The following is a 25871-nucleotide window of genomic DNA, read 5'->3' as shown; positions in this document are numbered from 1 at the left end:
GCACGCTTTATGAGGGTCGAAATCAGCACAATTTTTTGCGGTATTAAAAATTATACATGTGGTAGATAGACCCGTTCCAGAAAAGACTGTTCAGTAATAGTTCGGATTTCAAGGGATCAGCTGTAGAGTTGAAATGATTGAAAACTTCCTGGTAAAGATCAGAATCGAGGAATAATACGTTGCAAAGGAGCTTGAGATCAGCCCCATCTTCGAAAAGCTCATCTACTGTGTCAATATTCGCCGTAAGACTCGTTTCTGCGCCATAATAGTATAGCCATCGTTGGATGTAAAGCTAGAACGAAAGTAAAACGTGATAAAGAACCAGAGAGTAACTTTGAAATCCTCAGTCTCGCCTATTTGAAGCGCATGTCTCAGTTTTTCCACCATGAATTTGGAAAACCAGAACTGTTCTCTAACATCGAACGAAGATGAAATTTGAATGTCGATCCAGCGCATGCATTCGAGTGCAGTTCTCCAGACTATTTCTGAGCGCTCACTATGCAAAGTTGACATGAGACGAATGAGTTTTTGTAGTTTAGCTGGCCTTTATGAGAATTAAAATAAATCATCATCAGATTATGCAGTTTTCAGATTATATAATCCATTCCTATTTTTGCAAAATAAAAGGCGTCCTGGAAAAACATCGCTCGTTCGATCTCGGTCAAAATGGTATTCTTGTCTTCTGCTGTTTCCAAAGATTTCTCGATGATATCAAAGACCTGCGTGGAATATTGAATCCGGTAACCCAGCTGAAGAGTTCCTTTGCTAGCAACAAAAGATGGTAGAATTCCCGTATCGAATGCTTGCGATTTTTCCTTGATCAGAGCTTCATGGCAGCAAGTCTCGTCTACTTGATATCTGACAGGTAGTAGTAACGAGTTATCTTAATAGCTATTATTGATAAGAAGTTATGTAAATAAGTACCAGATTTTGTAAATTCGATTTTTCCGCCAATAGTATCAATTCCCAAAACCGGAATATCCTTCAAGTTCCACTCAGTCGCCATTGAAATCAAATCAATGCCAAGAGAAGATTTCACTTTCTTAATCAACCCTTCATTTTCGAAAACTGTATTTTCAAAAGTATCGTCAGCAACTGTTGTCTGCAAGAGATCACTTCCAAACTTCATTTGAAAAAAGTCCGAGAATAGATTTAACACGAGGCCCCATCGGTAAGAGGAAAACGTTGAAAATGCATCAGACATTAGCGCTAGAATTTAATATTATTTGACAAATCATGGCTTCTTTTTACCTTCAGAATCGATCGTCAGATTCGCGAGAGTAAAGAATGATTGATGCGAAAACACTTCATGGCGTTTTTCCGAAAGGATGATATTTTTATCGAAGTCATTCAGAAGGCTCGATGCAATCGACTGGAAAATTCCTGCATCTTGCCAAAGATGATCCCACCATTTGATTGTACCAGAGTGAAACATCAACTGAGTAAGTTCTAAAATTATGTTTACAGTTATGTCAGGTTACTATTACTCAAACCTAAAGCAATTTGATAGTCGATTTCATAATTGGCCTTTGTAAATGTAGACAGCGGAAGAAGAGCGAGTCCTTTAGGTTGAAAAATACTATTCTTGACATAATTCGGGAGAAGAACAAATCTCATCTGAGACGTGAATTCTTTGCCAGACCAGACTTGAAGCCGTTCAGCAAGTTTCGCCACTCGTTGTGAAAATGCTAGTGCGTGATTTGAAGAGATTCCGCTGACAGTAGACATCAAAAAATTACCATCGCTGATAGTGGTTGTTTCAAATTTACCAATAACGAAGCCAAGGGAATACAAAGGAACAGGCTCGGTTGTTTCGAAAGTATCGACTTCATGTGATTGCACAGCTTGAGACAGGCCAAATTTGCCAGTTTGTCCAGAGTTTTTGGCGTATGGATATTTTCTTGAGAAGCCAGAGTTGAAAAAGACCTTTTCGTCCTTTCTTCTCACGACTTCGAGTGTGAATTTCGCTTGGTACTCGGGCTCGTCAAAGCAAGGGAAAACATTGCGAGCTTTGTTGGGCATAAAATCGCTCGCAAGATATTGCTCGAATTGAGAAGGTCCGGTTTGGTATTTTTGAAGAATCAGTCCAGGAACAGGAAGAGTTGAAGAGTAACGAATGTTGATGTTGTATTTTCTTCCTGGCAAAAGATCTTTCCTCATTTTTATAACAAGCATTCCTAGTTCTTCGCAGCTGACGAAAAAATCTTCGACATCTTCTTGACTTCTTCGAGAGTCATTATCACCGTAGCAGTCAACATCGTACTCGTTGCATTCGAAGATGGATAAGTATCTGATGTTCAGATTGCGAGCGTGAAGGGCGATGTACTTTCCTTTTGCACTTTGCTCAAAGATGATGTCGACACTTCCAGAGAACGTGTTGGTTTCCGGATCCGGATAGAAGAAAAGATAATACGCACTTGGAATACTCTCGCCTGGAAGACGGTATTTCTGCCAAGGAAAAGGATCTCCAGTTGATGATTTACACTCGGTCTCATTTTTGAGAGCATCATGAATAGCCTTCTGATCTCTCAGTTGATCGATGCTTTGGCATTGTTTTCCGGCAAGGCCTATTTTCAAAATAATCAGGATCAAAAATCCGAAAGACAGAATCGATAGAACTGCGGCTTGGAATTTCTTTCTCGGAAGCTCAAATCGACCGAGAAAGTTTTCAAGTTGGCCGAGCCCAGATGATTTGTGAAACTTTGAATCTCGTCGACGATGGGGCAGGTAGACCTGTTCCTCGGTAAGACGAGGAAGATCCGAAAGATTTATTCCATTCTCGTCTTCTATATCTTCGTAATCCAGGTCATCGTCTATGGCGGAATAGTGAACCTTCGATCGGTTTCTACTCTTGGAAACCATCTTTCTCTTTCAATAAGTGTCAGATCTCTCCCTTGTTTACATCTGTTCTCGTTGAAATTTCTTTTACAGAAAAAGGAACGCAATGATTCTAGCGGGGTTACAAACTTCAACATGCCCCGCGGTCGGGGTTCAAAAATATTCCCGCTGACCGCTTAGGTTAAATTGATTTTCATAAGAATATCTCAACATAAACATTTTCAAGCAAATTTAAACGAGTGAAATTCTAGTAGAAAAAAATTTCAAGCTCAACAAGCGATAATGTTTCTAATATCAAGAAAGACAAAGTTGTTAAGAGATTTTGCATTTTTATTCAAATAAATTCCTAAAGAAAGGAACCTCGTCAGATAAAACAGAAAAATACAAAAGAACTAGCATGATCCGATCATCGCGACTGAACCATCCGCGCAGCATTCTTTTCTGTTTCCGTTGAACTGAACAAATGGCGATGTTGAACCTCCACAGCACTGAGGATCGGAGTACTGGTTGCCTTTTCTGAAGCATTGTTCAGCGGGTTCCCAGCCGTTTGGCGCCCAGAACATGTGGTATTGTTCGTCAAAGACGTCCTTGACAGATGCGTGCTCTAAAATTGATTTGAGTAGCTGTCGTATATGCTCAAATCTTACTTTGGGCAAACATCTTGTCGCACATGCACAAGTCTCGTCCACAAGAGCCCTTGTCATCTCGGCAGATGATTTCATCGGACTTTGCGATTCGGAACTTGTACTCGACAAACTCAGGAAGACACATTTCTCCGTGAGTCTTTTTGGCACACTTGATGCAATCCTTGTAGGCTTTGCAAACAGAGTCGAGCTCATCAACTGGTTGTCCTTTGCCGGGGTCAGACATGGGTCGGTCACCTTAAATTTATATTAGAAAATTGAATTGTCGTTGTTGATTTTTTACCGAGAACAAGACAGTTGCATCCGTAAGTCCAGTATTTTTTCTCGTCGAATTCGGGGTTGACGTGCTCCATCATGGTGGTAAGCTGAAAGTATCGACGAACCGAGTTGTCGACTCTTTCACTTTCAGTAGGATCGAATCCTCGTTGAGCTGAAGAAATCGGTAAATATCTTTTCAAATTTATCTTGTCTTGAATTCTCTTCGTTGTTGTTTTCATTTCTTACCTGAGACGAAAGCAGTCAAAGATGCAGCGGAAAATTTCATACTGGAAGTTTTACTTTTTTCTTTTTCTTGTATATTCAAGATTTGATGATTTCGATATCAAAGTGGCGAGATTATATACTAGCTAATTCGTCGTGCTGAATTACGCGCCCCTTGCTGGAACAAATGTCGTGGTTGCCGTGGTCTAATTCGCTGAACGTGTTGGACCAAACGATTTTTCGCTTTTAGATTCGAATTTTTTGTTAATTGATTCGTATCAAAGAATAAGCAAAAAATTAGAGTAAAGAAAAGACTGAGATTTATTGGCCTAAAACAGTATATAGAGCAGGAAGAAGAAGAAACATGTTGACGCTTGTCATCTTGAAGCTGGAAAACATGCTAAAAAGCAAATCCTGGAAAGTAGCATATCATAAAAAGCTTACTGAAGATCAGGTTCAGGAAGAGGATCGTCTGGTGCGTCTTTTCGTTTTCGACAGACATAGTGCTTTTCATCCGAGCAGATCGCGTCATTCCAGTGCGGGTAATATTTTAGCTTAGAAAATTAGATTCGGCTGATAGAAGCTTTTCAAACCTTCGCATGCTCGGCCAGAGGAACCTCATAAAGCGGTCGTTCACCTCTAAGCTCGACGCAGAACTCGCCGTTTCTATATTTTCACGATTAAATTGCAAGGAAATGTTTGACTTACGCATAGAGATTATCAGGTAAATCACGAAGAAAGTTATGCCACTTGATTTTTGTTCCGTTTGTGTAGAGCCACCCATTTCCATACTTGATATCCCAGCCAACGCCGATCCATAAGCCTTTAGAAATAGAAAAATTATGGTCTAATAAGTTCACAAACCTGGGGCTTTTGTAGCTCCCCAACGATCTATGTAATTGTGAGCTTGGACATCGCGGATCAGATGATCGTAAGTAAATGAATCTTTTGATGAGTTTCACTGCCTGATATTCTATCAAATAGAATCTTTTCTTTTATTCTGAATATGATGGACTCGTTCCTGCATGAGCAAGTTCCCCTCCTCGAGAGGCACAATCTTTCACTGCGTCCTTCCAATTCTTTCTGTCTGGAGACATTCTGTAACACCAACCTTCGTGGTCGAGTTCCCACCCGTCGGGACAGTCAGGGTGTTCGTTCGTGCAGTCCACACATTCTTAGTTCAGGGTTATGAGTCTCCTTGTTTGGGAGTACCGACGAGCCAGAATTATCTTGGCTAGTCAATTGGCCTCAGACATATGCTTGTCAATTGTATCCGCATGAAATACTCGGTTGACGAAAAATAATTGAACATCAGCGGCGCAATCGGACAGGGGATCAAGAATGACCGAGCGTTAGAATTTCTAACGCAATTATGGTCCCTTGATTGCCCAAGACAAATAATGTAAAATTATTACCTCTGCCACAAAGAGCGTAAACGTCTTTCTGAAAACAGTCTGTAGCACCCCAGACAGGAGCATATCGGGTTCCACCTCGCATGATCATTTTATTCCGGTACGCCGCATTGTAAACTTCTATTTACAAGGTTTTAAAACTTCAAAAGAGTGAATAGCAGAAGAAACTTTCAAGAGTCTTGAGTTTCTCTTGTGTTCAAAAATTTTGAAACCTTGACTAAACAATCATTCAAAGACAACCCGTCGAAAGGCTCGCTAAGAAGGAACTCCGTCAAATTTCCCGGTAAAAGATGACCGTGCTCCATATGCGTGTACCAGAAAAAGTTGGTTTCGAACTTTCCGTACTGGATATAATCTGTTATGTTTCCTCGCGCAACATTCGTCTTTTTAAAGGCTGCCCAATATCGGCGATCACCCCGCATTGCCACTGTTTGTTGTTTCCAAAGTTGTTAAAATTTTTTCTATATTTTTATCAAACAATCCTTCATTCCAGTGCATGTCCTTTGGATCTAACAAAGTCCCGCCCATATCCATGCAAGCGGCATATGCATTTTTCGCCGCAATAGGTTCATAAGAAGATCTCCAGCAAGTATTCTTGCGATCAAATGTCCATTCTGGCGGGCAGTTGTTATATCTCGCTAAAATTCCTGTAGCCAAAAACGAGAAAACTTTCATTTTATCTATCTCTATGCTACCAGAACTAATGAGTGCGCTTTACGAGACGTTTTTCGAAATGTCAACGGGATTAGGGAAAAGTTGTGGGGAGAGTACACGTTTTCAACTGTCAACCGATCTGCGAATGCACTGGATAGATGCCTGCCAAGGAGAAACACGGCTATTTATCGCGGCTAGCAGATAAAAAGACGTTTTTGATTTGAATATTTTTGATCATTTATTGTCAATAATATTGCACTAGTCTAAATCTAGACAGATTGCCTATGATAACGGCGTCAGGAAGGGGACACTTCCTTACAGTAGTAAAGTACAAATTGAATCTAATGTAATGCACACAGGTTTGATGTTTGAGCATAATCTCGCGTTGGAAGAGAAGTGTTGAAATTGATTAAATTCGATAAATTTTGATTTTTCCGATTCCGTAAATGAAGACACTAATTTGGCACACAAGGTCTGTATTTTTGTTTATTGCATCGACCAGGTGGTCTGGGTTTCGTGAACTAAAAGAATAAAGGACCCGGAAAGAAGGAGAATTTTTACAGGAACTTATGCAGGACAGTAGGGCATGTTTAGTTGTGTCGCTTTATGTACTTTGAATAACTGGATAAGATGAAGAATTTCCAGTTGATCCGGCTGGGAGAGTTGAAGACCAGATTTACTTCGGCTTTCCAGCGAGAGTTGAAAGCACTCGGTTGCCGAGAATGAACGTTGCCGAACCGAGGAGAGCGAGATATTTGAGAGTTGTAAACATATCCAGCTAGGGATCAGGTTATTATGAGTTACTATCATTTACGTTTACCCTCAGCCAGTAAAGGAAGTAAAGACCGAAGATCGAAGCAATGGCAATGTGGAAGGGCAAGAAGGCGCTTTCCATTCTTCTCAGATTGACACCAAGTCGAGACCAGACAACAACAAGTCCGACAAGAGGAAGAGCGCAGAGGCCAGTGAAGACGAATGAGATCATAACTGGCGGTCGAGCTTCAGGCTCTCGGAAAGTATGGTGGATCTCAGCTGGCGGGTCGTACTAAAATGCGTTAGAAAAGGGAAATGACGACTTATTACCTTGTCAAGATATCGGTCGTTGAAATTACCAGCATCTGGCTCAGGGATGCCATTAACCAAAAGGGTTCCGAAATCGTGGGTCTTGATTGCTGGGTGGAAAAGAGCATCACCAACAATAAGTTTCACTTGATTCTTGCCACCGAATTCAAGGTTGCCGGAGACGTCAACTACAAAAATGTTAAATCTTGAGATTCACAACGTCAGTTACCGCTTGCGACGTATTTCGATTTCTTTTTCTCGGCGATAAAGGTTGTTTCTACATCATTGTGCGTATTGTAGAAAACGACAAAAGCCTGGTGGGCAGTGAGGCTTTCGGAGGTTTGTTCATTGACGACTTCGAATTCGACTGTAATTTTACCGTCGCTTCCGATGGCACCGTCGTTGGGGATAGCTAAAAACGTAAGATCAAGAAGAAATTGTCCCTAGATTACTTGTATGCCATTTCTTCTCGACAGAGCTCTTGGAAGCGTATGCAATGCGGGCGTTTTTGAGCGCAATGCTGTGTGGGACCTTGATTCGTTGGCGAATAGAGTTGTTTCCGGTAATGTAGTTGCCTCCTGTAACCTCAAGTTCGACATCGTAGTATCCAGGGATCAAGTTAGTGGGCAACTGGTGCTCAAAGACGACAGGGAACATGGTATTATCGCTAATGAGTAGATTAATGTCTAATTACAGAAGAGATTTCAAACCTAAAGTCCTTTTCCATCCAACCCTCTTCATTAGGCGCGTGAAGTGAGAATTTAGAATTGCTGAGGTAGACTTCGTTGCTTTCAACATGCGTCATCGATTTGACCGAGACCTGCACTTCGGCTGCTTCTCCGTTGATCGTCATAATTTGAGCGACAAGTGGCATGTTAGCGGAGACAAACGGCTTTCGAGAAATCCATGCGACGTGGCAAGGAGTTTTGTACTTGTTTTTGATCAGAAAGGAGAAAGCTTCAAAGGCGTAGAATCGAGCGGTGTTGTCTTCGGGGAAGTTGTTGACGAAGAAATTGGAGAAACCAAGGAGTTGGTCATCACTGAGCTCGAATCTGCCTGTGTACTCGGCCCAGCTGAACGCGGCGGAGAGGAAGTTGGAAGTAGCTGCAAATTCGTTGTTGAAGGAGAGCTCGTTATCGAAAGCATCGGCCTAAAAGGAAAAATTGGTGTAAAGGAGGCATTTTATGGGTTCCTACCTGAGCGACAAGATCCGCAATATCGACATGCTTGGCTACTGAATCCAAGTTCAATTGATTGTTCTGAGACCAGAGTTGAATGACAGCTCGCATGACAAGAGTAACAGCAAGGACGGAATCATCTTTTTCCAACAATTTTCCGAAAGTGTCGACAACAACTTGACCATCGAAACCGTTTTGGAGGAGAATTTCAAGGTTGATAGCGTTGAAGAAATCCTTGACATTTGCTGGATTCTCCATGTTGGCAGAAATCAAGTCTTCGTCCTTGGATGTAACGGAGTACTTGCACTCTTTCTTGCCGGCGAGATCTTTCATCATTTTCGTGATGAACATCGTGTGGTACAATTGCTCGATGGTGCGGTCTGCTTCGGCAGTGATCATGGGACATGTTCGGGCTGTATCGATTCCTTCGTGCTCAGCTAGACATGTTATTAATATCTCTTAATAGAAGAAACAACTTACGGTTCATAAGTGAAATGTAGTAAAGGTCCTTAATGCTTTTGGCATTCTGCTCGCTTTGGAAATACAGGGTCTTCAAGATATCTTTCGTTACAACGCCAGCCAGCGACGCAGTGGCCGAGGCTAAGAAGACCCAGCCCAGCAATTTCATTCTAAATCGATTTCTACCAATAAGTCAAAGAGTTCTTCCACAATATTTTTCCTCTCTTTGTTTAAATAAAGATGTTTAGGCTATTCTAGCGTCAGAACCGCGTCCAGCGCAGCAATTGTTCCGGCCAACCAGAATCTCTGGTCGTCGGCGGTCACAAAAAGGGATGAGAATGGCAGTGAATAAATAGATTTAAATAAGGTATCAAATGAGAGCTAACAGAAAGGAGAATTTCTCGATCGTAAAGAAATAGACAATTTCGCGTAATTATGAGTGTTATTTTGTCGGAGAAAGACGCGTCACGGAGCATGACACAGCAAAAGTGATAGGGAGGCGATTGGGCCCAGACGCGATGTCCTGCTTTTTGAATGGTGCTCGGGGGTTGAGTGGCGCCACCGCAAGCAATTCCAAATGGAACGTACGACAAAATGTCAAAGTAAAAATTATATGAAAAGTGGATGTATGAAACTTTAAATGAATAGTATTTAATTCCAAGAAGTTAAGAGTGGGTCGATGCCGACACATATGAAGACAAAATTTATGAAAAACAGTAAATCAAAGCTCGTCATGTTGTTTATTACGAATCATAGCATCTAGTTTTGCAGTCATCTCCTTCTCGATTTCTTCGGCGTCTTTATATTCTTTCCCAACAACTTCATGGAGAGATTTTGGCAGGTCGTAGTGTTTTACGCTGCAATTTCAATTGAGCAAATGCGTTTTTTGCAAGATTCACCAGAACTAATACTACTGGAATTCGCAGAAGTAAAAGAAGACAAACACCAGTAGTAATAATGATTTGAACCTGAAGAAGTCCATCGGAAGGTTAATTTCATCTCCCGATAGTGAGTTCTTCATTGCGTCGGGCTTGAGTTGCGCTAGAATGGACATTGAAGCAAGGGTGCTGAAGATTTTCGACTTCAGATCTTTATTTGTTTCTTTTTCATCTTCGATTTCGCTGTTTAGAAGGGAAAACTTTGTCATCAGATTTCGTCCGAATTCTCTAAAAAACAGATCATGATAGATTACGATCAGAATGAGTGTATGTTACTTGAGAAGTTCTTGGTCAAAAAGATTTTCTCCCGTCCTCTTCTTTATTATTTGCACTCCTTCTAATGCTAACAAGGTCGTGTGAACATCTTTGTAAAACGCCTCCCCTCTTCGCCTCGTCAAAGTTTTCATAAGAGTTGCAAAAGCCGGCTCGCCGAAGATTCGTGTGTATTTAAACATATCAGCATCTCGGTGGCGGAAGAAGGCCTGCAAAATGTGCAGATTGGCTTTGACATCGTCTTCTAGAGTAGGGCCTGTTGGGAAATTGAGAGTTTTGTCTTCCCAAAGATCAAGGAGGGACATAATTCTGGCAAGGTTTTCAGGTGAGTTCTTTTGACGAATGGCGAATTTGACAGACAATTTCTGTTCTTCCGAAGCGATGAATGCGCATTTCCCCAAAACCAGAAATGATCTAAATAAATTAAGCATGGAATATTGTCTCGATCCCTTACGTTGGTAAAAACGTAGTGGCCATAGATGCAAAGTAAATGTCTTCCACTTTTCTTGACTCCATTTCCCTCAGAATTTTACAAGTTTCATATTTTTCCAAAGTGCTCCAAAAGGAAATCCCAGAAAGATGTTTTATTCGAGTTTTCTCGTAGACTTCTTCAAGGGTAGAAACTGGAAGAGAATTGTCGAGGTCATCATGTGATGTTACAGCGGGGATGGAAGAAAAAACCGGCAGATTTGAGTAGTAAGTGCTTGTTAGTTCGTAAAACTTCTGATTGAAGATGCCCATTCGCACTTGATCTACGACTTTTTGGGGTATTTTCTCATCAGAGCCAGCAGATACTCCTTGAAAAAGGAGACCAATAAGCATTCTTAATTCATCAGAATGTGAGAAAGTAATTCATTTTGCACGGCAGTGGACGTTCAATCCATAAACAGATACAGTAAATAACCTAGATATGAAGGAACCTTATTGGAAAAAAGGAGATAAAAGCAGAAAGTTTTATAGTCCCATTCTTGGGGTTCGTGGCCGGCCAAGAGGCGTTCGTGCCTCCTTCTTCCGGCGGAATTCTTCTATTCTTGACATGGGCGAGGCTGGACGCTTCACGGGCTCAGTGAGCGCGCGCTCTCTCTTTGGAGTCGGCGCACCTGGCATCGCGATCCGCACTGATGTCAACGAAGGCTAAACCGATTATAAACAATTTAGAACTGATTTGTTTATTGACCTTTTTGAATGCTTCTTCAGCGGCTTTTCGTTTGTCCATTAGTTCCTTGTCTTTGTGGAACTGAGCATCCATAGCTTCGAGGTTGGACATTGTCTTTGATGCAGCTTCACGGCGACTCTTGAATACGATATAAAGTCTTCAAAATTAAATAAGTTTTTCTTACCTTCGAGCTCTTCTTGATTGAGTAAAACATAGGGCCAAGTTCAGCAAGCCATTCTCCCTCAACAGCCGTAGCGACATGCATGAATTCCTTTGATGTCATAATCAGCTCGTGGTAGACGACATAGTCGGAAGCATATCCCATTCCATAGAGAGCGGAAGTGGGATGAAGATGACACGGCATACCAGTCCGAATGTTCACATATTCAGAGAGACCTAAATAGCGCGTTGTAAAATGCAAAAATACCGCGAATACCTTTCAGCTTCGCCGCGGCGTGAAAATAGGCTGCACAGATGCACTTCCGGACGATATCCCACGCCGCGCCGCAGGAGGTAAGCGTGAGTTTTTGCGAGTCCATGATTTCCTTGAGCTGGCTTCGAACCTCACGGACTTTGCGCATCGCCTTCGCGTGAATAAAATGCTTCGTACACCATGTATCTTTGTACCCATGCTTCTTCCATTGTGAGTAGACATTCAAGTATGTCATGTGGTCGGATTCAGGGACGTTGAACTTCTCCCGCATCGTGTCTATTCGAAAAAATAATCACGAGAATACACCAACTCTAAATTACCTGCATCCTCTTCTCGACCTCTTGGTCTGAAGAAAATCGTTGGCACAGAAAGCATGGAGACAATTGTCAGCATTTCTTCAGAACAGCCCATGTCACAAGAAGTAATCAACATTTTCGACATGGCTGGATCCATGGGGAACTCGACCATCAGTCGTCCTTTATCCGTGAGTTTGCCAGTGTTATCAAGAGCGTTAAGGATCCATAACGAGTACATTGAGTTCAACATGTTATCCTTAAAAATAATGGTAATCAGTAAGAATTGAAATTCTCAAAACCTGTGGAGGAGGATCCATGAAGTGAAATTTGAGGAGATCATCAACATTCAAAGATTTTAGAAGCAAAACAACGTTCGACAAGTTGGTTCGCTGAATTTCAGGGACAGTTGTGAGCAACATTTCGGACTTGTACTGGGAGAGCGTGTATAATCTAAAGGCAGTGCCGGCGCCAGTTCGACCTGCTCGACCTGACCTCTGATTGGCATTAGCCTGCGAGATCGGGTAGACTTGCAACGAGTCCATACCAATTTTTGGGTTGAACACTTTGAGTTTGCAATATCCAGCGTCGATCACATATTTGATACCGTCAAGAGTAAGGGATGTTTCAGCAATATTAGTGGCGACGACACATTTTCGGCAACCCTCAGGGGCTTTTTCGAAGATCTTGGACTGAAGATCCGACGGCAATTGAGAGTAAATCGGCAAGATGGCGAGCGCAGGTGACTCGTCTACCTCATCCAGTCGCGTGCGGATTTCGTCACAGGTCACTTCGATAGCCTCTTGACCCGGCATGAAGATCAAGATATCGCCTTCGTCCATGGACAGGTGCACCTGAAGTGCCTGTTTCACAGTGGATTCGACGTAATCCTCCACTGTCGATTTCGCCCAGAGTACATCTACGGGGAAAGTTCTTCCAGGAATTTTGTAGATTGGAACACCGCCGAAGAAGTCGGAGAATTTTCCGGCGTCCATGGTAGCGGATGTAACAATCAGTTTCAAGTCATTTCTTCTAGCGACAACATCTCGTAAAATACCAAAGAGGACGTCTGTGTTCAGGGATCTCTCGTGAGCCTCGTCCATGACGATGCAGGAGTAGTGATCAATGTCAGACTCGCGCAAAGTCTCTCGAAGGAGGATACCATCAGTCATGTACTTGATCACGGTCTTTTTGGAGGTACAATCTTCGAAACGGATGGCGTAACCGACTTCTTGGCCAAGCTCCACACCGATTTCATCTGAAACTCGCTTCGCAACGGACATGGCAGCGACTCGACGAGGCTGAGTACACCCAATCATTCCCCTTTCTTGAAAAAAGGATGATTACTTTAATAAAGATGGGCTAAATATACCTCCGTATCCCTCTTCCATCAAATATTGCACGAGTTGAGTGGTTTTTCCCGATCCCGTCTCTCCAACAATGACGACAACCGAGTTCTCTCGGATCAACTTTGTTTAGGATATTTTTGACAGCTTCTGTGATAAATAAAATCCGGGCATGCTCGAGTGCGTGCACCGAGGGAATTACTAATAACGCAGAACAAATCAATCCTGTCCTTCATCAGCTCAGCGCGTGAGGCGTAAATGGGTAAGAACTCTCGTTGTTCACGAATGGTCTTGGTCCTTGAGAAGTTACTCGCTCCTTCGCTCTGATTCTGCTTGTCCAAGTGAGCTTTGAATTGCGAGTTTGCCTAACGAATAATATTCAAAAGATTTATCACAATGTCTCGGTTACCTTGAAGTTAGTATCGTCATCTTCCCGTTCCTCTTCATCTTCAGCGTTCTTTACACCGAGCACTTGACCCATCTTTGATCCGGCGAGTTCCCAGTCTTTGTGCATCGCCTTTTTGCGCTCTTTTTGTTCCCTGTGCTTTTTGATCAAGTGAGAACCCTCTCGCGCAACGACCGCCATATCCGACGTTGCATCTTTTCAAGGTTAAAGTTTGCCTCATTGAACTCGTCTTTCTCAAGCTCTCGCCGAAGCATGAATAATTTGTCGCTCAATTTTGATTCTAGCGTAACTAGTTTGGGAAATGTGTACGGCCACCGCAAATGTCGCAAGATTGACCTTTTCAACGATGCCGCCACCGGGCGAATTCAAAATCAAAAAGATCCGTGCCGCTGTTCTGACGATTATGTGCTGAGCGATTGATAAGGGTTACGGATGGGTGCAGGAATTCACACGCCAGAGTTTCAAAAACTAGGCCGTAACGAATCTGATTTGGGATAATGGAGGTAAATCCTAGTCGATCAAATTTAGCTTACGCCTTCTGGACAGGAGGTTTCGGAATCTCTAAAACTCGATGAGAAGATTATCCGTGCACTGGAATCAATATCATTGAGCATTGGCTATTTTACGAGACGTTGATGATCAAAGATTCTACCACCAAAGAAAAAACTGAAGGGATAATCCTTCCCACTCCTTAGTCAAACACTCACCTTCCAAAAGGGGATGAAAAAAGTCTTTTAACGACTTGCTCTGATCCTTAAATCACTTTTGTCAGGTCGAAAAAACGACACGCACTTAGTAAATCTCACTATTGTCAAGCAACTTAATTTTTGAAAAGGGATTACAAAATCCCCTCAATTCACTTTCGTCTAAACAACTCTTTGTTGGACAACAAGACTACATTCCTTGCAGTCAGAGCCGGAAATCACAATCCCCGTTGTCATTTGGCGTTACTATAAACAAGACTCTTGTTAGGATGAGTACGTGGTTATCGGAAGTCGCTATCGGCAGGTCCTAATTGGATTCACCTGCCGGATTCGGCTCCGGGCAGGTGGCTCAGTTGAGCGCGGCGGAAAATCGGAACACACGCGGCCTTGCGACTAGCGCTCAGCTGGTGGCGCCGTTGTCGCAATGTTTCGGCGGCATAAATAGGAACCCGAAGCAGATTAACTCAGACAAACATCGACTTCCAATAAGAAAATCAAATCTAAAAACTCAAAACTAAAAACTGAGAGATGAACACTTCTTCCGAATATTCCGACTCTTTTTCCGATGGCTCTTGCGGCAACGGATTCTCTGGCTTCATGTCATCGACTCCAAAGAGATCTAGCAGCAGAATCAACATGCCAGTCATGCCTAAGAAGCTTCACCGAACAAAGTCCACTGCAAGATCTCTCAAGAACATTTACAGCTCTGGCAATGAAACTGACTCTGTGACAGCCGCCGTTGCTCAGCCAGTCAAGAGACGACACCGACAGAAGACTCAGAAAATCCGATCCTTCGCTAGCCAGAGAATGACGATTGCAATTGGAGTGCTCAGATCGACTGATCCAGTCCCAAATGAAATTACAAACGTCCCATCTTTCGAGGATGAGTGCAAGTCCGACGAGCCCATCTACAACTGCAAAATCTGCTCGAAGAAATTCTTCCACGAGTCCGCCAAGGTTGCTCATGAACTCCTCCACACTTCGACCTTACCCCGAAAGAAAATGCTCCCCAGACCACGCGAAAATCTCAAGCGACGGTGCCTCAACAAGCAATTTGCCCAGATGAACCTTGAGGAGGCCCTTCCAAAAGCGCCAGAGAAGCCGATCATCCTCAAGAGTCCCTTCAGAAAAGTCAACTTGGAGCTCTCCTTTCAGGCAATTGAGAAGCAACACACCTGCTCCGTTTGCAACAAGAAATTCGCCCGAAAAGCATCGATGAGAATCCACCAAGCAAAACGACACTTCCATACTCGTGAATTTCTCCTCGTTCTGTAAAAAGCCAAACCAAACTCGTCTGTACAAAATTATGTGTCTTTTGTAAATACCCGAATATACAGAAAATAAATCCAAAAGAAGCTCAAGCGCGAAACTTTGAACCTTTTCCTTTGACAGGCACGACCGGCTCCGGTTGTTTAGTGAAGATCGTTCGACCGTCGAGAAACGGTGGCATGATATTGTGCACCAAAATATGCACTCTAAATTGGAATCGCTGCGTCACAAAGTAGCGTAAATAAGTGACCATACCTTGAACCAGTTGTTTCGTCAAAATCTTCATCGTAATTGGTTTGAGTAACAACACCGGATCTTAGAAGAAGTTCGGCCTCCCATTTTTCGTTGTCGATGTTGTACTGTTGATGCTTTGCCGACATTCTCAACGGCTCTCGTTTTTTCTTCAGTTGATCTTCCTTCTTGTCAACATATTCCTGGTCAGGGTCCATTCTGTGCGGATCGTTTCCTTCATCCATTGTGTACCAATCTCGATCTGCTTGTTTCTGGTCTTCTTCGTATTCACGGAGCTCGGAAGCTGACCATTCAGTTGTCCTGGTAGATTCGCTGCCTCGATCGTTTAATTTCTTATCCCCCATCCAGTCATTGTATTTATACGATGGTGTTGGAAGTGGGGTTCCTTTTTCGCCCCGCTCAGAGCGCCTGTCCGACCTAAATATCTGAGTGAGCATAACAATCAAACCTTCCAGTTTATTCGTAATAAGTACCGTATATAAGGTGATGGGGATTCCCTTGGTGTTCGGCCTGGCGTCGGAGTTTCCCACGATCGATTTCCGCGTTCTGATCTATCAGATCGGCCTCCCCGTCGGTCTCGATCCCTGTTTCGGTCTCGATCTCGTCTGTCGTCATCTTCCCAGTCTTCGTATCGAGATCCTTTATTTCTACTTGACTGGTAGTCTTTTCTATCCTTGTCTCTTCGTTCTCGATCGCGTCTTCGCTCGTAGTACTTGTCACTGACACCGCCAGTATTTGAAGGAGTTTCAATTCGCTTTCGTCGGTAATTTCTGTCTCCATCGCGGTCTTTTTCTCGCTCTTCGCGCTCCCTCTCTTTCCGTTTCTTCTCTGCTAGAGCTTCAAGGCCAAAGGCAGAAGGTTTTTTGAATGTTCCATTTTCCTCTTTCTTCTTTTTAACCACGAGACCTCCCTTACTCGGCTCAGGGGCCTTGAGAATCTCGGCCGAATCCTCGTCAAAGCCCATGCTGCAAAAAAGAACAATTTTAAAAATTATTTGGAATGAAAGGAAATATTTTATTTAAGAATTGACTTTGAACAGGTGTTAGTGCTCGATTGAAGAAAATAGTTGGAAGCAGAAGTTAAAAGTCGTGAACATGATTTCGCATTGAATTGGCGCGCATTTTTAAATACTGGACGACGAAAGAAGGTCCGCGCAGACGGTACTCGTCCGGGATTTCTGAGAGTGGGCATTTGTCGATAGAGAGGATCTGAAGGGAGCGACAGTCCGCGAGGTTTTCGGGGAGATTGTGAAGATTCAGATTTGAATTTATGAACAGCTTTGAAAAACGTTATTTTGGAAAGAAAAAGATAAAATCTACCTCTTGAAGAGACTCGAGCATTCCAATATGCGGCGGTATCAGAATAAGATCATTTTCACCAAGCAGCAGCTTTCGTAATCTCTTTAACGAGCCGATATCAGTTGGAAGCTGCTGAATTTTGTTTGACGTGAGGACAAGTGTCTCCAGATTCGTGCAGTAGCCGATGTCGGATGGAATGTATTCGATCTTGTTTTCATCTAGCTCGAGAATTCGCAATGACTTCATGTTGCCAATTGTGTCGGGGAGGAACTCGAGACGATTGTTCGACACTTTCAGGTCTTTGAGAGAATACTTGTGAAGTTGTCTTTTGTTACATGAGTTACCTTGTAGTTGATCGAGATTTCCGATTCCGACAGAAACAGTTTCCAATAAATTGCTGGATAAATCGAGCTCCGTGACAGTCTTCCAAGTCGCAATTTCAGCAGGAATGTTTTTGATAAGATTATTGTGAAGCAACACTTTCAGGATCTTTGGCAGCGTGAATACTTTGGGTCGGAGTGAACTGATTTTGTTGTACGAGCCGTCGAAGGAAGTGAGATTTTCGAGTTTTGATAGGTTGGGTATGTCGGTGAAGGTGTTTCGTGCGATTGTGAGGACTTGAAGCTGCAAAATTATGATAAGAAAAGGAAATCTTATGGGTTATTTTTACCTTTGTGCAGTTTGCGAGGAAGGAGGGAGGAAAAGAAGATATCTGATTGCTTTCGATATTAAAATGGACGAGATTCTTACACTGTTCTATCGACTCTGGTATCACTTGCAGTCTGTTGTATTTTAGAGAAAGACTCGTCAGACTCGTGCAGTTACCAATCTTTTCTGGTAGCGCTTCAAGCTGGTTATGACTAGAAAAAGTCATTGAAACGACGATTTTTTTCAAGTGAAATTACCTCAAATCTAAAATAGACAACGATACACACTCAGAAATCGTCTCAGGAATACTCTGCAGGTGATTACTCTTGAGCATCAGTTTTTGCAAGGATTTCAGTTCGCCCAATTCGCTTGGAAGTTCTGTGAGTTTATTCTGACTAAAGTCGAGATGCACAAGATTCCGCAAGTTGCCAAGCCCGGATTTTAATCTCGTCAGCTTGTTGTGCGTCAAATACAGCTCCATCAGAGACGATAGCTGATAAATAACCAGTGGAACATCTCCCTCGAATTTGTTGTGTCTCAGATCAAGCCGCTTTAAGCTCTAGGAAACGGCTTTGATAACAAATCTTGGTAAAGAAAGAGTTACCGTTAGATTCGCAAGTGAATCTGGCAGCGAGGAGATCTGGTTTTCGCTGGCTGCAAAGATTTGCATCTCTCGCAAGCAACCGATTTCGCGCGGAAGCGTGTGGATTTTGTTTTTCTGCACGTACAAATTCTGCAGCGTCTTTGACAGCTCAGATATCGTCGCACTCATTGAATGATTATTCTGATCAGATAGATCTAAAACGAGCGGTAAGCCAAATTTCAAACAAGAAAAGAATAAACGTACCAAGTGTTGTTGCACCTTTCGACTCTCGAATAAGCTTCTTGATTTTCTCCTGGTCGGACCTGTCAAGCTTTCTGTAGTCTTTTGACGAGGCTCCTCTCTTTTTCGGAAAGTCTTTCAATGAAACCGACCTCGAACTCTTACTCGCCATTTTTTTCTGGAAGAATAAAAGAAAATGAAAACGGATTTGTGGCGAATATTGTGAATTGTGGCGCAACGGGACACTGGGTTTTATTTCGTGCTGTCGATCAGAAATCGAAAAAAGCGATTAGCCAGTGGCTATTTTCGAAAGTAACGGATGATGTTTTCAAAAGTAGGAATACAAAGAAGTGGGTTAAAGAGTTAGCAAATCCTGGGAATCATTATTAAGAGCTTCGCAAAATAAGGCTTCGTAATTTGACGGCTTTCGCGTCCAGAATGTAACACTTCCATTCCAGCTAAAACAAAAATTGTCGAGAAAGAAAAGTAGAAAAAAGTACCTAGAAGCCGCTAAAACGGGAAGATGTGGATGCCAATCGACGTCTCTCACCAAGTTGCATTTATTGTGACAGTTGAAATAATCAGATGTGAATTTTTGGACATTGAGTTCTTTTGAATGCAGATCCCACAGATTATATCCGCCTCTGTAATCGCCAGAGTAGATGTATCTAAAGATTTCTTGTGAGCGAAGTCTCTCAAAGCTCCAAAATACCTGTTGTTCGTGTATTGAGGTGAAAACTTCGCTCGGATCAAAGTCTGCAGCAAAATATGCCCTTTCAAAGTGAGCACACTAGTATCTTCTTCATCCACTTCAACAACTGTATTCTGATGCCTCGTGGGAACATAATCGTGTCGGTAGTCCCAGTAGTCGTCTGCGATTTGAGAGGTGAATTTCTCCGTCGCCTCTGGTCTAAAAATACGCGTTTACTCCTTGAGAAAACCCTAGAGAAATTTTACCTCGTAAACATTCGAATATCCCAGAGTTTGATTGCTTGATCTTTTGCTGATGTGAGTAAAGTTCTTCCATCATGCGCCGTATCGATGTACGCGATTCCATTAGCATGCCCAGCAAAGTATCCAACAACGCCCTTCTCTCGTTTATTTCCAAACAAACGCATGTCCCAGCAGGAAACGATTCCACTATCACCTCCAGCGAATGCCAAATTATCGCTGAACTTTTCAAAGCACACGGCATTCATATCATAGTCGTTCTTCTGATCCATGTCGCTCGTTACTTTTTGCGTTCCAATATCAACCAGCAGCAGTCTTCCGTTGTTGGAACCTCCGAACATTTTTGAGCTGTTAAAATTGTAGCGCAAGCTGAAAACGGCCGATCTGTGGCCGGAATAGAAGCTGTGGTTGTTGACGGGCAGGGGAATGTTGTGCACGCTTCTGTCTGTTCTATCGTTGTCGATGCGAAAGACGGAGATATTGTTACACCAACTTGTGACGGCGCCGTATTTCGAATCAGAGGAAATTGCTAGATCGATAATCGCCCAGCCGACGTCTTCTATGTTGATCTTTTTGATAATAGCGGCTTTAGGATCGGCGTCCTCGTCGGACTCCTCGTTTGTCAGGCGATTCGCATCGTAAATGTCCACTTGGTTTTGTTCTTTCTGACTGGCGGTGACGAAAAATTTGCCACTTGGCGTCCAAGACCCGGAGAAGACTCGGTATCTGTGTTGAACTGGCTCTGTTTTGCAGAAATTTGGAATGATGGATGCACAATGGCTTGCTCGAAGCTTCTTCGAATTATAATTTCGAGAGTCGAGGTGAGAACGGATCCAAGAGCGGTTGTGGGCTTTCGGAGCTCTGGATTTAAATCGATTTCGGAGAATCATTGCTTTAGCTGTTGATATTGTTGGATTAACGATGTCTTCCATTTCGCCTTCTCGCGGCAATCCTTCGTTGAAAATATGTTGCCGTCTGTAAAGAATCCGTGCGAGTTGTAGAGCGGAAAGCTGGGATTCCTAAAAGCGGAATTTATTGGCTTCGGGGCGGTTGAATGGACGGGGATCTTGTTTATTCCGAAATCTTATTCGTCGGTAGTTTAACGATAGCCGTTTTTAAGCTTCACTGATTTGATTTTTTTACTTTGAAGAAAATCAATAATCTGACAACGTGTACCAATTTATTCTCAAAATCATTACCTCCTGAGCACTGGCGCTACTGGCTCCAGAATTACTGGACTCCGAGCGAGCGAGTCTTCTATTCTCTCTTTCATATCTTTCCCTGACTTCTTCGTCTTCTCCTGCCTCAATCACACCGTCTTCGTTGCTAGAATCTGATTCAGTCGTCCATTCGCTGTCAGTTTGATAATCATCTTCCATTCGATCATCTTCTCTATCATCAGATCCACTATCCATATTTTTAACGCGCCCAAACGATAACTACCTTCTTCTGAAAAAAATCCTGCCACTTTCTCAGAATAATTTTATGCGCTCGCTGACTGCGTTACGTAACAGCCACAAGATTAGTCAAAACTCTGGCGCGATATTCGCGAACGTTCGGAGCCAATGGCCCCGGGGAGATGTTTGGCTACTGTCATTTTGTGCCCAAATCTCTATTTCTACTAGAAATTTTCTAGTTTAAACTGAATGTCAAGGTCAACATAATAATCGGTATTTCATGATAGATAAGCCAGATGATTACAACTAAGGTTTAATAGAGGGATATCGATAAATGGATATTGACTTTTGTCAATCAATGTAGTCCTTCTTGCAAGTCTGAATTTTACTGGCAAGGGAATCTCCTAATCATGCTAGACGAAGCAAGTTCTGAACAGGAAAGACCACTCTACTTTTTAATTTAATCTGAAGTGTCCTTTTTACTTGATCCGGGTTCAAGTAGAACGAGGCAATCAAATTATCGAAAAATGGTCCATCACTTAGGCGGATCCTCGATTATTAGTACACACTCGTTGGCAGACGAAAATGAGCATGGAAGTGGAGAGAGCTTTGTTGAAATAAAGAGCATGGAAGAGAGACCGTTTGTGGAGCAAATTGTCATTGGGAATTTGCGAGTATGGCATGTAGCGGGAATGATCATGGGAGCTGTGCTCGTGGTTATCATCTCTCTATGCTGTCTTTTCAAATGCAGGATACCAAGGTATTCATAGATGGAATGAGTGATTAATTATTCTCGAAAAGGACGAGGAAGGAAATCGAAGCAAATGCAGCCCGAAGAAGAGGAAAACGCGCGCACGGTAAGTATCGGTGATGGGTTTACATTTCCTCTCGATTGCGAGCTTTAGACGAATCTCCTTAGACGAGGATGAAGAGACTGGCCTCCTCACTGGCGAAAGGCAAGTTCAAAATCTACTCAAGGTCTGATCTTGTCGTAATTTTCGCATACTATTGAACTTGGGCAAAGAAATGTGATAAGACGGACGAACGTTGCTAACTTGTGATCGGTGTTTCTGTAAAATAAAATACACAAGCTTTTGATTTTCAATTTTTTTATTTGAACTGAGGAGGAAGGAAGAATTTGAACATGAAGATATTAGATGCTGTCATCGTCGAGAATAGTTTTACATTCGCAAAAGCAGGCTTGGTTTGGACATCGTTCGCGCTGATCGAACCACTGTTCTTGACAGGCAATGTGACTGTTGTGATTGCATTTGACGCAGCACCAACTTAGCCCAAGAATATCTTGCCTAGAAATCATATTAGCCCTGAGAACACTATCTTTACACTACCTGCAAATTGTGCATTTGATATTTGCGAGTAAATTACACTTGTTGCATCTTTCGCATTGGCAGTGTGAGTCTTCTATGTTTTCGATCGGTGGATTCATACCAAGCAGCCTGAAAAATGATGCTAGAGAGGGCACGAACAGTGGAGATAGCATTAGTCTAGCGACAGGTAAAGTCATATACAGAGGAATACCAGGTATATGACTGGAAAACGGCTGTTATGGGATGGAGCATGCTGTTTTTAGTTCGAATACCGTCTATTTACTCAAGACCGAATAACCTGCTTCGACGTCTTTTTCCCAAGTCTGGGCTGCCCGAAGAAATAAGCCGGGTAAGCTTTGACACCAATGGTGAACTATTGAAGTTGTTTCTTGTTTTGGATTATTTACAACACAGACAATACTGAATCGAAATATATCTTACTTGGTGATCTTTTTATTTTGTCGTTCTCGGTCGTGGAAGCTTCGGGAAGACTTCATTTCTTTAGATGCGGGAGACAAACGTGACTAAATTCATTTTAATTATCAGAAAGTCATTGGGATTTCAATTTACTTTGTCGGTTAAATGGCTTTGGATCATGGTTTCTGCAAACATAGACTTAACAAGCTTTGTTCTTTCGAAAAACATCTTCCAGCTGTCGAGAATTCTTGAGTACTGCTGGACATGCGTGTGCAATATTTGCACAGTTGGTGGAGAGAGCTTCAATAGCGAAATGAGCGACTTTTGATTTATTTCTTGAGTCCAGTTATCTTCGAAATACGGGACGGAAGATAAATAAGAAGCAAGGATTGCCAAGGTTTGTGTTTCAATTTTCTTGTCGCCGGTTAGAATTATTTTTTCAATAATCATTCTCGCATTTGGCAGCCAGTGAAATTTGAAGTTGAACAAGTTTTCTTCCTGCAAAGCAGCTGATTTCTCAATGAAATTCTGCCAATACTGGAGAATGGTGCGCAGTGTCGACCAGACAATAACGCTGTAGCCAAAAGACTCATCGCTGATGCTCTTGATATGGGCCTTAGCCACGGCTAAATTGCGCTTGACCAATTCTATTCGAAACACATCATCTAGTCTGTAGATTTCAGACGGCTGAATAATCGCCATGTTCTCAGAAATTGTTGGAATCGAGTATCTCTCCGCAAGAACACGGGACAGATTCGTGAGAGGGGCAATTGAGTGGAGCTCAACTCGAAGAGGAGGATATTTTTGAAGATTCTGAACTTGTCTTCCGTCGATTGATCCTTGTCGTGTGAGACCGATGTTTCTCAAATACGGCACTCTTGATCTCGGGGAATGATCAGTAGATTCTCCAAGCTTCGGTTGGGCGAGATTGAAGAAGTACTGATACGTAAATCCCTGCATTTGCGCGGCTCTGCCGTGTTCAGCTGTGACTGAATGCCTTTTTATGTTGAAACTCTGGCTTGGAATGATCGGTAATTCGGACGGAAAAGAAACTTTCTTATTCGCCCAGACTACGAGTTTATCTGAACACCAGCATGTCCCACACCGAGCAGGGAAAGGAGCATTCTTCATTTCATGCTTTGAAAAAGTCGGGCCTGGACCAGGTCGAACAGGCACAGACGCTGTTGGTACTTTCAGAGCTTCGCTTCTGACAGAGACAACAGATTCCGAGTTTGAGTTCCTCAGCGATCGGACCACTTCCGATAGTTTTATATAAATCGATTCCAAAACAAATTTCCCAGTTTTCATCCTGATCGTCTGCTCGAGATCCTTTTTGAATTCAATTTGCTCATCAGCGGTGTAAGCGGGGACCGCTGCAGAAAGTAAAGAAGGCATCGCACTTTTTGGATAACCTTCTGGCACAAGAAGGGAAACTTTGACGTGCGTGTTCGTTGTGAATTTAACAACAACAGCACCCTCTCCAATTTCTTTGGAGATTTGAATTCCATACTGATTGTTTTTCCTTATCAATGTCACTTCTCCTTCCAGATCTCTCAGCAACGCGTCAAGAACTGTAGATTTGTCAGGATTCTCAGAGTTTTCGTGAAGCGTTTCATTGCCAAGATCAGAAGTGGCTTGAAAATCTTTGAACATATCTTCGTCGTCGTCATCTGTCAGTTTGTATTTCCACCGATGGAAGTTTATTTGGTGGACTCTATCAACAGCATCGAGTTCTTTGGTGAATCCGATAATGCGAGAATCTCCATCATCACCTCCATTCACAATCTGTTGCCAATTGATGATCATACTTTGCGAGGAGATGGAAGAAATCGGTTGTTTCGGAATATTATGATTTGCTGATTGCTGCGGGCCATCGATGCTGAATATTTTTATCGAGCTGCTTCTGTATTGACTGTTTGCCGATGATCGACCCATTGGCACGTGAGCAAAGGTCGTTTCGGAATCTCGACCATCGTCGACCAAAACCAACACATGTTTTCCATCGGCAGAGAATCTTGCCTCCCGCGCGCCAGGAACAGTAGTCGAGAAAAGCTTCATCTTTTTCGTTCGCTTACTCGTGTCACCTTCCAACGGGCGTCTACGATCATGGACACAGAGAACGGGCTTGTTCGCCGCGCCTCCTTGGGTCATCAAAGATAGAACATAGTTTTCGTTAATATCGATGGATTTGGCGATGTTGTTGGCTCGCTGATCATCCATGTAAAACCACTCGCATGCTTGGCGCAGTTGTCGAAGATCCCAAAATTTAAGCTGACGATCGATTGTTGTCGCGAGTCTGTTGTTTTCCTAGAGACAGAATTTTAAATATCTTTCTTTCATAAGTACCTACTTTTGTATCCCATCTAACAAAAGAAGCTTGACTGACAGTATTGAATCGATTCACTAGCTTGATCGAGTCTTCAGTAACGCTCCAGACTTTTAAATTTGAATCCTTGCAAACTGAAGCCAACTTATTCCCCTTATTGGACCAAGCGATGTCATTAACATATCTCGAGTGGGAAATCGGCCGATTATTTTCTGCCAGAAGCCTTCTAACAGAATAACTTTGAGTCAGAGTTTCCTCGTTCAATGTCGGCACTAGTTGATTGACTTCAATCATTTCAGTTTTGCACAGCGTGGCAAAAAGACCAGAGTATTTTTCATTACTGAATTTGACAACGGAAGGGTCGAACTTGTGCTCGAAATTCGTCGTTCTTTCGCGACGGCAAACATCACTGAAGCAACACTTAGATTGCTTAGAAATAAGGCCCCAAGTCGGAGTCAAAGGAAGGTAAAAATTAGTGGTACCTATCAGAAAACTTGTAGGCTTCGTTTCCTCCAACACTCTTCGCAAGGTTCAACACATGATAGTGATATTTGGAGCATAAGAGTGCGCATTTCAGCTGCGGATTGTACCCAATTACTGAAATTCTAGCGGGCGACAAGAGAGGCGTGATATTGCTACAAATTTCTTCATGATTATAATTCTTTACGACTGAATGTATACTGAAATCTTCCATTTACAAACTATCATCTGAAAAATATCGATATCAATTGATGTTTTATTAAATACTTTTCAATTATCAAAATGTGAAGTTTGTTATCAGTAATGTGGCAGGAAAAAATCGGTTTAGCAACCATGAAAAATTATTCAAAATCCGATGGCAGATCTTCATCGAAAGTATCATCTTTCGGTTCGGTTATCTCAAACT

General features: G+C 42.6%; 9 protein-coding genes across 11 annotated transcripts; 1 reads left to right on the top strand and 8 right to left on the bottom strand.

Moving 5' to 3' along the window:
• Window positions 1-56: 56 nt before the first annotated feature.
• Window positions 57-2913, bottom strand: LOC145700322 (leucyl-cystinyl aminopeptidase-like). The gene is made up of 5 exons (XM_081777574.1): window positions 1494-2913; window positions 1252-1449; window positions 925-1209; window positions 334-883; window positions 57-292 (listed from the first exon to the last, which is right to left on the bottom strand). Exons 1-4 carry the CDS (start codon window positions 2860-2862, stop codon window positions 588-590), a joined length of 2148 nt encoding a protein of 715 aa, XP_081633700.1. The 5' UTR covers window positions 2863-2913; the 3' UTR covers window positions 57-292; window positions 334-587.
• Window positions 2914-3156: 243 nt separating this feature from the next.
• Window positions 3157-4058, bottom strand: LOC145700337 (acidic phospholipase A2 2-like). Its single transcript, XM_081777587.1, has 4 exons — window positions 3987-4058; window positions 3766-3912; window positions 3486-3719; window positions 3157-3442 (listed from the first exon to the last, which is right to left on the bottom strand). The coding sequence occupies exons 1-4, from the start codon at window positions 4024-4026 to the stop codon at window positions 3231-3233; spliced, it is 633 nt and encodes a 210-aa protein (XP_081633713.1). The 5' UTR covers window positions 4027-4058; the 3' UTR covers window positions 3157-3230.
• A 2337-nt stretch (window positions 4059-6395) lies between these two features.
• LOC145699503 (dolichyl-diphosphooligosaccharide--protein glycosyltransferase subunit 2-like) lies at window positions 6396-8941 on the bottom strand. Its single transcript, XM_081776778.1, has 8 exons — window positions 8749-8941; window positions 8287-8705; window positions 7801-8240; window positions 7543-7757; window positions 7320-7502; window positions 7112-7278; window positions 6849-7073; window positions 6396-6806 (listed from the first exon to the last, which is right to left on the bottom strand). The coding sequence occupies exons 1-8, from the start codon at window positions 8894-8896 to the stop codon at window positions 6705-6707; spliced, it is 1899 nt and encodes a 632-aa protein (XP_081632904.1). The 5' UTR covers window positions 8897-8941; the 3' UTR covers window positions 6396-6704.
• A 31-nt stretch (window positions 8942-8972) lies between these two features.
• Window positions 8973-10757, bottom strand: LOC145699506 (uncharacterized). The gene is made up of 4 exons (XM_081776781.1): window positions 10393-10757; window positions 9942-10352; window positions 9696-9893; window positions 8973-9584 (listed from the first exon to the last, which is right to left on the bottom strand). Exons 1-4 carry the CDS (start codon window positions 10677-10679, stop codon window positions 9449-9451), a joined length of 1032 nt encoding a protein of 343 aa, XP_081632907.1. The 5' UTR covers window positions 10680-10757; the 3' UTR covers window positions 8973-9448.
• Window positions 10758-10793: 36 nt separating this feature from the next.
• Window positions 10794-16766, bottom strand: LOC145699502 (pre-mRNA-splicing factor ATP-dependent RNA helicase PRP16-like). Of its 2 annotated transcripts, none has more exons than XM_081776775.1 (12): window positions 16271-16766; window positions 15801-16214; window positions 15664-15751; window positions 13576-13770; window positions 13400-13531; window positions 13193-13292; window positions 12123-13147; window positions 11848-12079; window positions 11531-11803; window positions 11279-11490; window positions 11116-11232; window positions 10794-11072 (listed from the first exon to the last, which is right to left on the bottom strand). In XM_081776775.1, exons 1-12 carry the CDS (start codon window positions 16759-16761, stop codon window positions 10893-10895), a joined length of 3459 nt encoding a protein of 1152 aa, XP_081632901.1. In that variant the 5' UTR covers window positions 16762-16766; the 3' UTR covers window positions 10794-10892. The 2 variants fall into 2 exon arrangements, with proteins under 2 accessions (XP_081632901.1, XP_081632902.1); XM_081776776.1 differs by having other exon boundaries at window positions 15801-16222; window positions 16271-16401.
• A 42-nt stretch (window positions 16767-16808) lies between these two features.
• On the bottom strand, window positions 16809-18782 carry LOC145699505 (uncharacterized). The gene is made up of 7 exons (XM_081776780.1): window positions 18591-18782; window positions 18348-18541; window positions 18001-18302; window positions 17766-17955; window positions 17440-17719; window positions 17117-17394; window positions 16809-17074 (listed from the first exon to the last, which is right to left on the bottom strand). The coding sequence occupies exons 1-7, from the start codon at window positions 18736-18738 to the stop codon at window positions 16877-16879; spliced, it is 1590 nt and encodes a 529-aa protein (XP_081632906.1). The 5' UTR covers window positions 18739-18782; the 3' UTR covers window positions 16809-16876.
• LOC145699504 (DDB1- and CUL4-associated factor 11-like) lies at window positions 18774-21030 on the bottom strand. The gene is made up of 5 exons (XM_081776779.1): window positions 20717-21030; window positions 19524-20536; window positions 19279-19476; window positions 19067-19234; window positions 18774-19024 (listed from the first exon to the last, which is right to left on the bottom strand). Exons 1-5 carry the CDS (start codon window positions 20930-20932, stop codon window positions 18922-18924), a joined length of 1698 nt encoding a protein of 565 aa, XP_081632905.1. The 5' UTR covers window positions 20933-21030; the 3' UTR covers window positions 18774-18921.
• Window positions 21031-21343: 313 nt separating this feature from the next.
• LOC145698943 (transmembrane inner ear expressed protein-like) lies at window positions 21344-21973 on the top strand. 2 transcript variants are annotated; one of them, XM_081776182.1, is made up of 3 exons: window positions 21344-21674; window positions 21716-21771; window positions 21834-21973. In XM_081776182.1, exons 1-3 carry the CDS (start codon window positions 21442-21444, stop codon window positions 21896-21898), a joined length of 354 nt encoding a protein of 117 aa, XP_081632308.1. In that variant the 5' UTR covers window positions 21344-21441; the 3' UTR covers window positions 21899-21973. The 2 variants fall into 2 exon arrangements, with proteins under 2 accessions (XP_081632308.1, XP_081632309.1); XM_081776183.1 differs by having other exon boundaries at window positions 21820-21898.
• Window positions 21974-22023: 50 nt separating this feature from the next.
• On the bottom strand, window positions 22024-25690 carry LOC145698743 (uncharacterized). The gene is made up of 6 exons (XM_081775960.1): window positions 25468-25690; window positions 25010-25394; window positions 22813-24966; window positions 22684-22766; window positions 22264-22371; window positions 22024-22221 (listed from the first exon to the last, which is right to left on the bottom strand). Exons 1-6 carry the CDS (start codon window positions 25677-25679, stop codon window positions 22068-22070), a joined length of 3096 nt encoding a protein of 1031 aa, XP_081632086.1. The 5' UTR covers window positions 25680-25690; the 3' UTR covers window positions 22024-22067.
• Window positions 25691-25871: the final 181 nt, after the last annotated feature.

This window comes from Oikopleura dioica, chromosome 2, assembly GCF_907165135.1.
Source record: "Oikopleura dioica chromosome 2, OKI2018_I68_1.0, whole genome shotgun sequence".
Taxonomy (NCBI): Eukaryota; Metazoa; Chordata; class Appendicularia; order Copelata; family Oikopleuridae; genus Oikopleura; species Oikopleura dioica.
The sequence above is the reverse complement of the archived record's forward strand: the minus strand, read 5'-3'. Positions and strand labels throughout refer to the sequence as shown.

Bases quoted from the DNA above. Each gene is read 5' to 3' on its own strand.
- LOC145700322 (XM_081777574.1), bottom strand. From the start codon at position 2,862: ATGGTTTCCAAGAGTAGAAACCGATCGAAGGTTCACTATTCCGCCATA. The intron at 1,210-1,251 runs GTAAAAAGAAGC...ATTAAATTCTAG, and splicing joins TCTGACGATCGATTCTGAAG to CGCTAATGTCTGATGCATTT. The intron at 884-924 runs GTACTTATTTAC...ATAGCTATTAAG, and splicing joins AATCGAATTTACAAAATCTG to ATAACTCGTTACTACTACCT.
- LOC145700337 (XM_081777587.1), bottom strand. From the start codon at position 4,026: ATGAAATTTTCCGCTGCATCTTTGACTGCTTTCGTCTCAG. The intron at 3,913-3,986 runs GTAAGAAATGAA...CGATTTCTTCAG, and splicing joins TTTGACTGCTTTCGTCTCAG to CTCAACGAGGATTCGATCCT. The intron at 3,720-3,765 runs GTAAAAAATCAA...TATAAATTTAAG, and splicing joins ATGCAACTGTCTTGTTCTCG to GTGACCGACCCATGTCTGAC.
- LOC145699503 (XM_081776778.1), bottom strand. From the start codon at position 8,896: ATGAAATTGCTGGGCTGGGTCTTCTTAGCCTCGGCCACTGCGTCGCTG. The intron at 8,241-8,286 runs GTAGGAACCCAT...TTTTCCTTTTAG, and splicing joins TTGCGGATCTTGTCGCTCAG to GCCGATGCTTTCGATAACGA. The intron at 7,074-7,111 runs GTAATAAGTCGT...AACGCATTTTAG, and splicing joins ACGACCGATATCTTGACAAG to TACGACCCGCCAGCTGAGAT.
- LOC145699506 (XM_081776781.1), bottom strand. From the start codon at position 10,679: ATGGGCATCTTCAATCAGAAGTTTTACGAACTAACAAGCACTTACTAC. The intron at 10,353-10,392 runs GTAAGGGATCGA...TAATTTATTTAG, and splicing joins GCCACTACGTTTTTACCAAC to ATCATTTCTGGTTTTGGGGA. The intron at 9,894-9,941 runs GTAACATACACT...TCTGTTTTTTAG, and splicing joins TTTGACCAAGAACTTCTCAA to AGAATTCGGACGAAATCTGA.
- LOC145699502 (XM_081776775.1), bottom strand. From the start codon at position 16,761: ATGGGCTTTGACGAGGATTCGGCCGAGATTCTCAAGGCCCCTGAGCCG. The intron at 15,752-15,800 runs GTATGGTCACTT...ATTCCAATTTAG, and splicing joins GACGAAACAACTGGTTCAAG to AGTGCATATTTTGGTGCACA. The intron at 13,771-15,663 runs AAAGGAAAAGGT...CTTTAACCTTGA, and splicing joins CGGAGCCGGTCGTGCCTGTC to AAAGATGCAACGTCGGATAT.
- LOC145699505 (XM_081776780.1), bottom strand. From the start codon at position 18,738: ATGGCGAGTAAGAGTTCGAGGTCGGTTTCATTGAAAGACTTTCCGAAA. The intron at 18,542-18,590 runs GTACGTTTATTC...CGCTCGTTTTAG, and splicing joins GAAAGGTGCAACAACACTTG to ATCTATCTGATCAGAATAAT. The intron at 17,956-18,000 runs GTAATTTCACTT...GACTTTTTCTAG, and splicing joins TTGTCTATTTTAGATTTGAG to TCATAACCAGCTTGAAGCGC.
- LOC145699504 (XM_081776779.1), bottom strand. From the start codon at position 20,932: ATGGATAGTGGATCTGATGATAGAGAAGATGATCGAATGGAAGATGAT. The intron at 20,537-20,716 runs GTAATGATTTTG...TTCCGCTTTTAG, and splicing joins GTAGCGCCAGTGCTCAGGAG to GAATCCCAGCTTTCCGCTCT. The intron at 19,235-19,278 runs GTATTTTGGAGC...AGAAATCTTTAG, and splicing joins CCTCAATACACGAACAACAG to ATACATCTACTCTGGCGATT.
- LOC145698943 (XM_081776182.1), top strand. From the start codon at position 21,442: ATGGTCCATCACTTAGGCGGATCCTCGATTATTAGTACACACTCGTTG. The intron at 21,675-21,715 runs GTATTCATAGAT...ATTCTCGAAAAG, and splicing joins TTCAAATGCAGGATACCAAG to GACGAGGAAGGAAATCGAAG. The intron at 21,772-21,833 runs GTAAGTATCGGT...GAATCTCCTTAG, and splicing joins AAGAGGAAAACGCGCGCACG to ACGAGGATGAAGAGACTGGC.
- LOC145698743 (XM_081775960.1), bottom strand. From the start codon at position 25,679: ATGGAAGATTTCAGTATACATTCAGTCGTAAAGAATTATAATCATGAA. The intron at 25,395-25,467 runs GTACCACTAATT...GTGTTGCTTCAG, and splicing joins GCCTACAAGTTTTCTGATAG to TGATGTTTGCCGTCGCGAAA. The intron at 22,222-22,263 runs GTAGTGTAAAGA...TATGATTTCTAG, and splicing joins ATCAAATGCACAATTTGCAG to GCAAGATATTCTTGGGCTAA.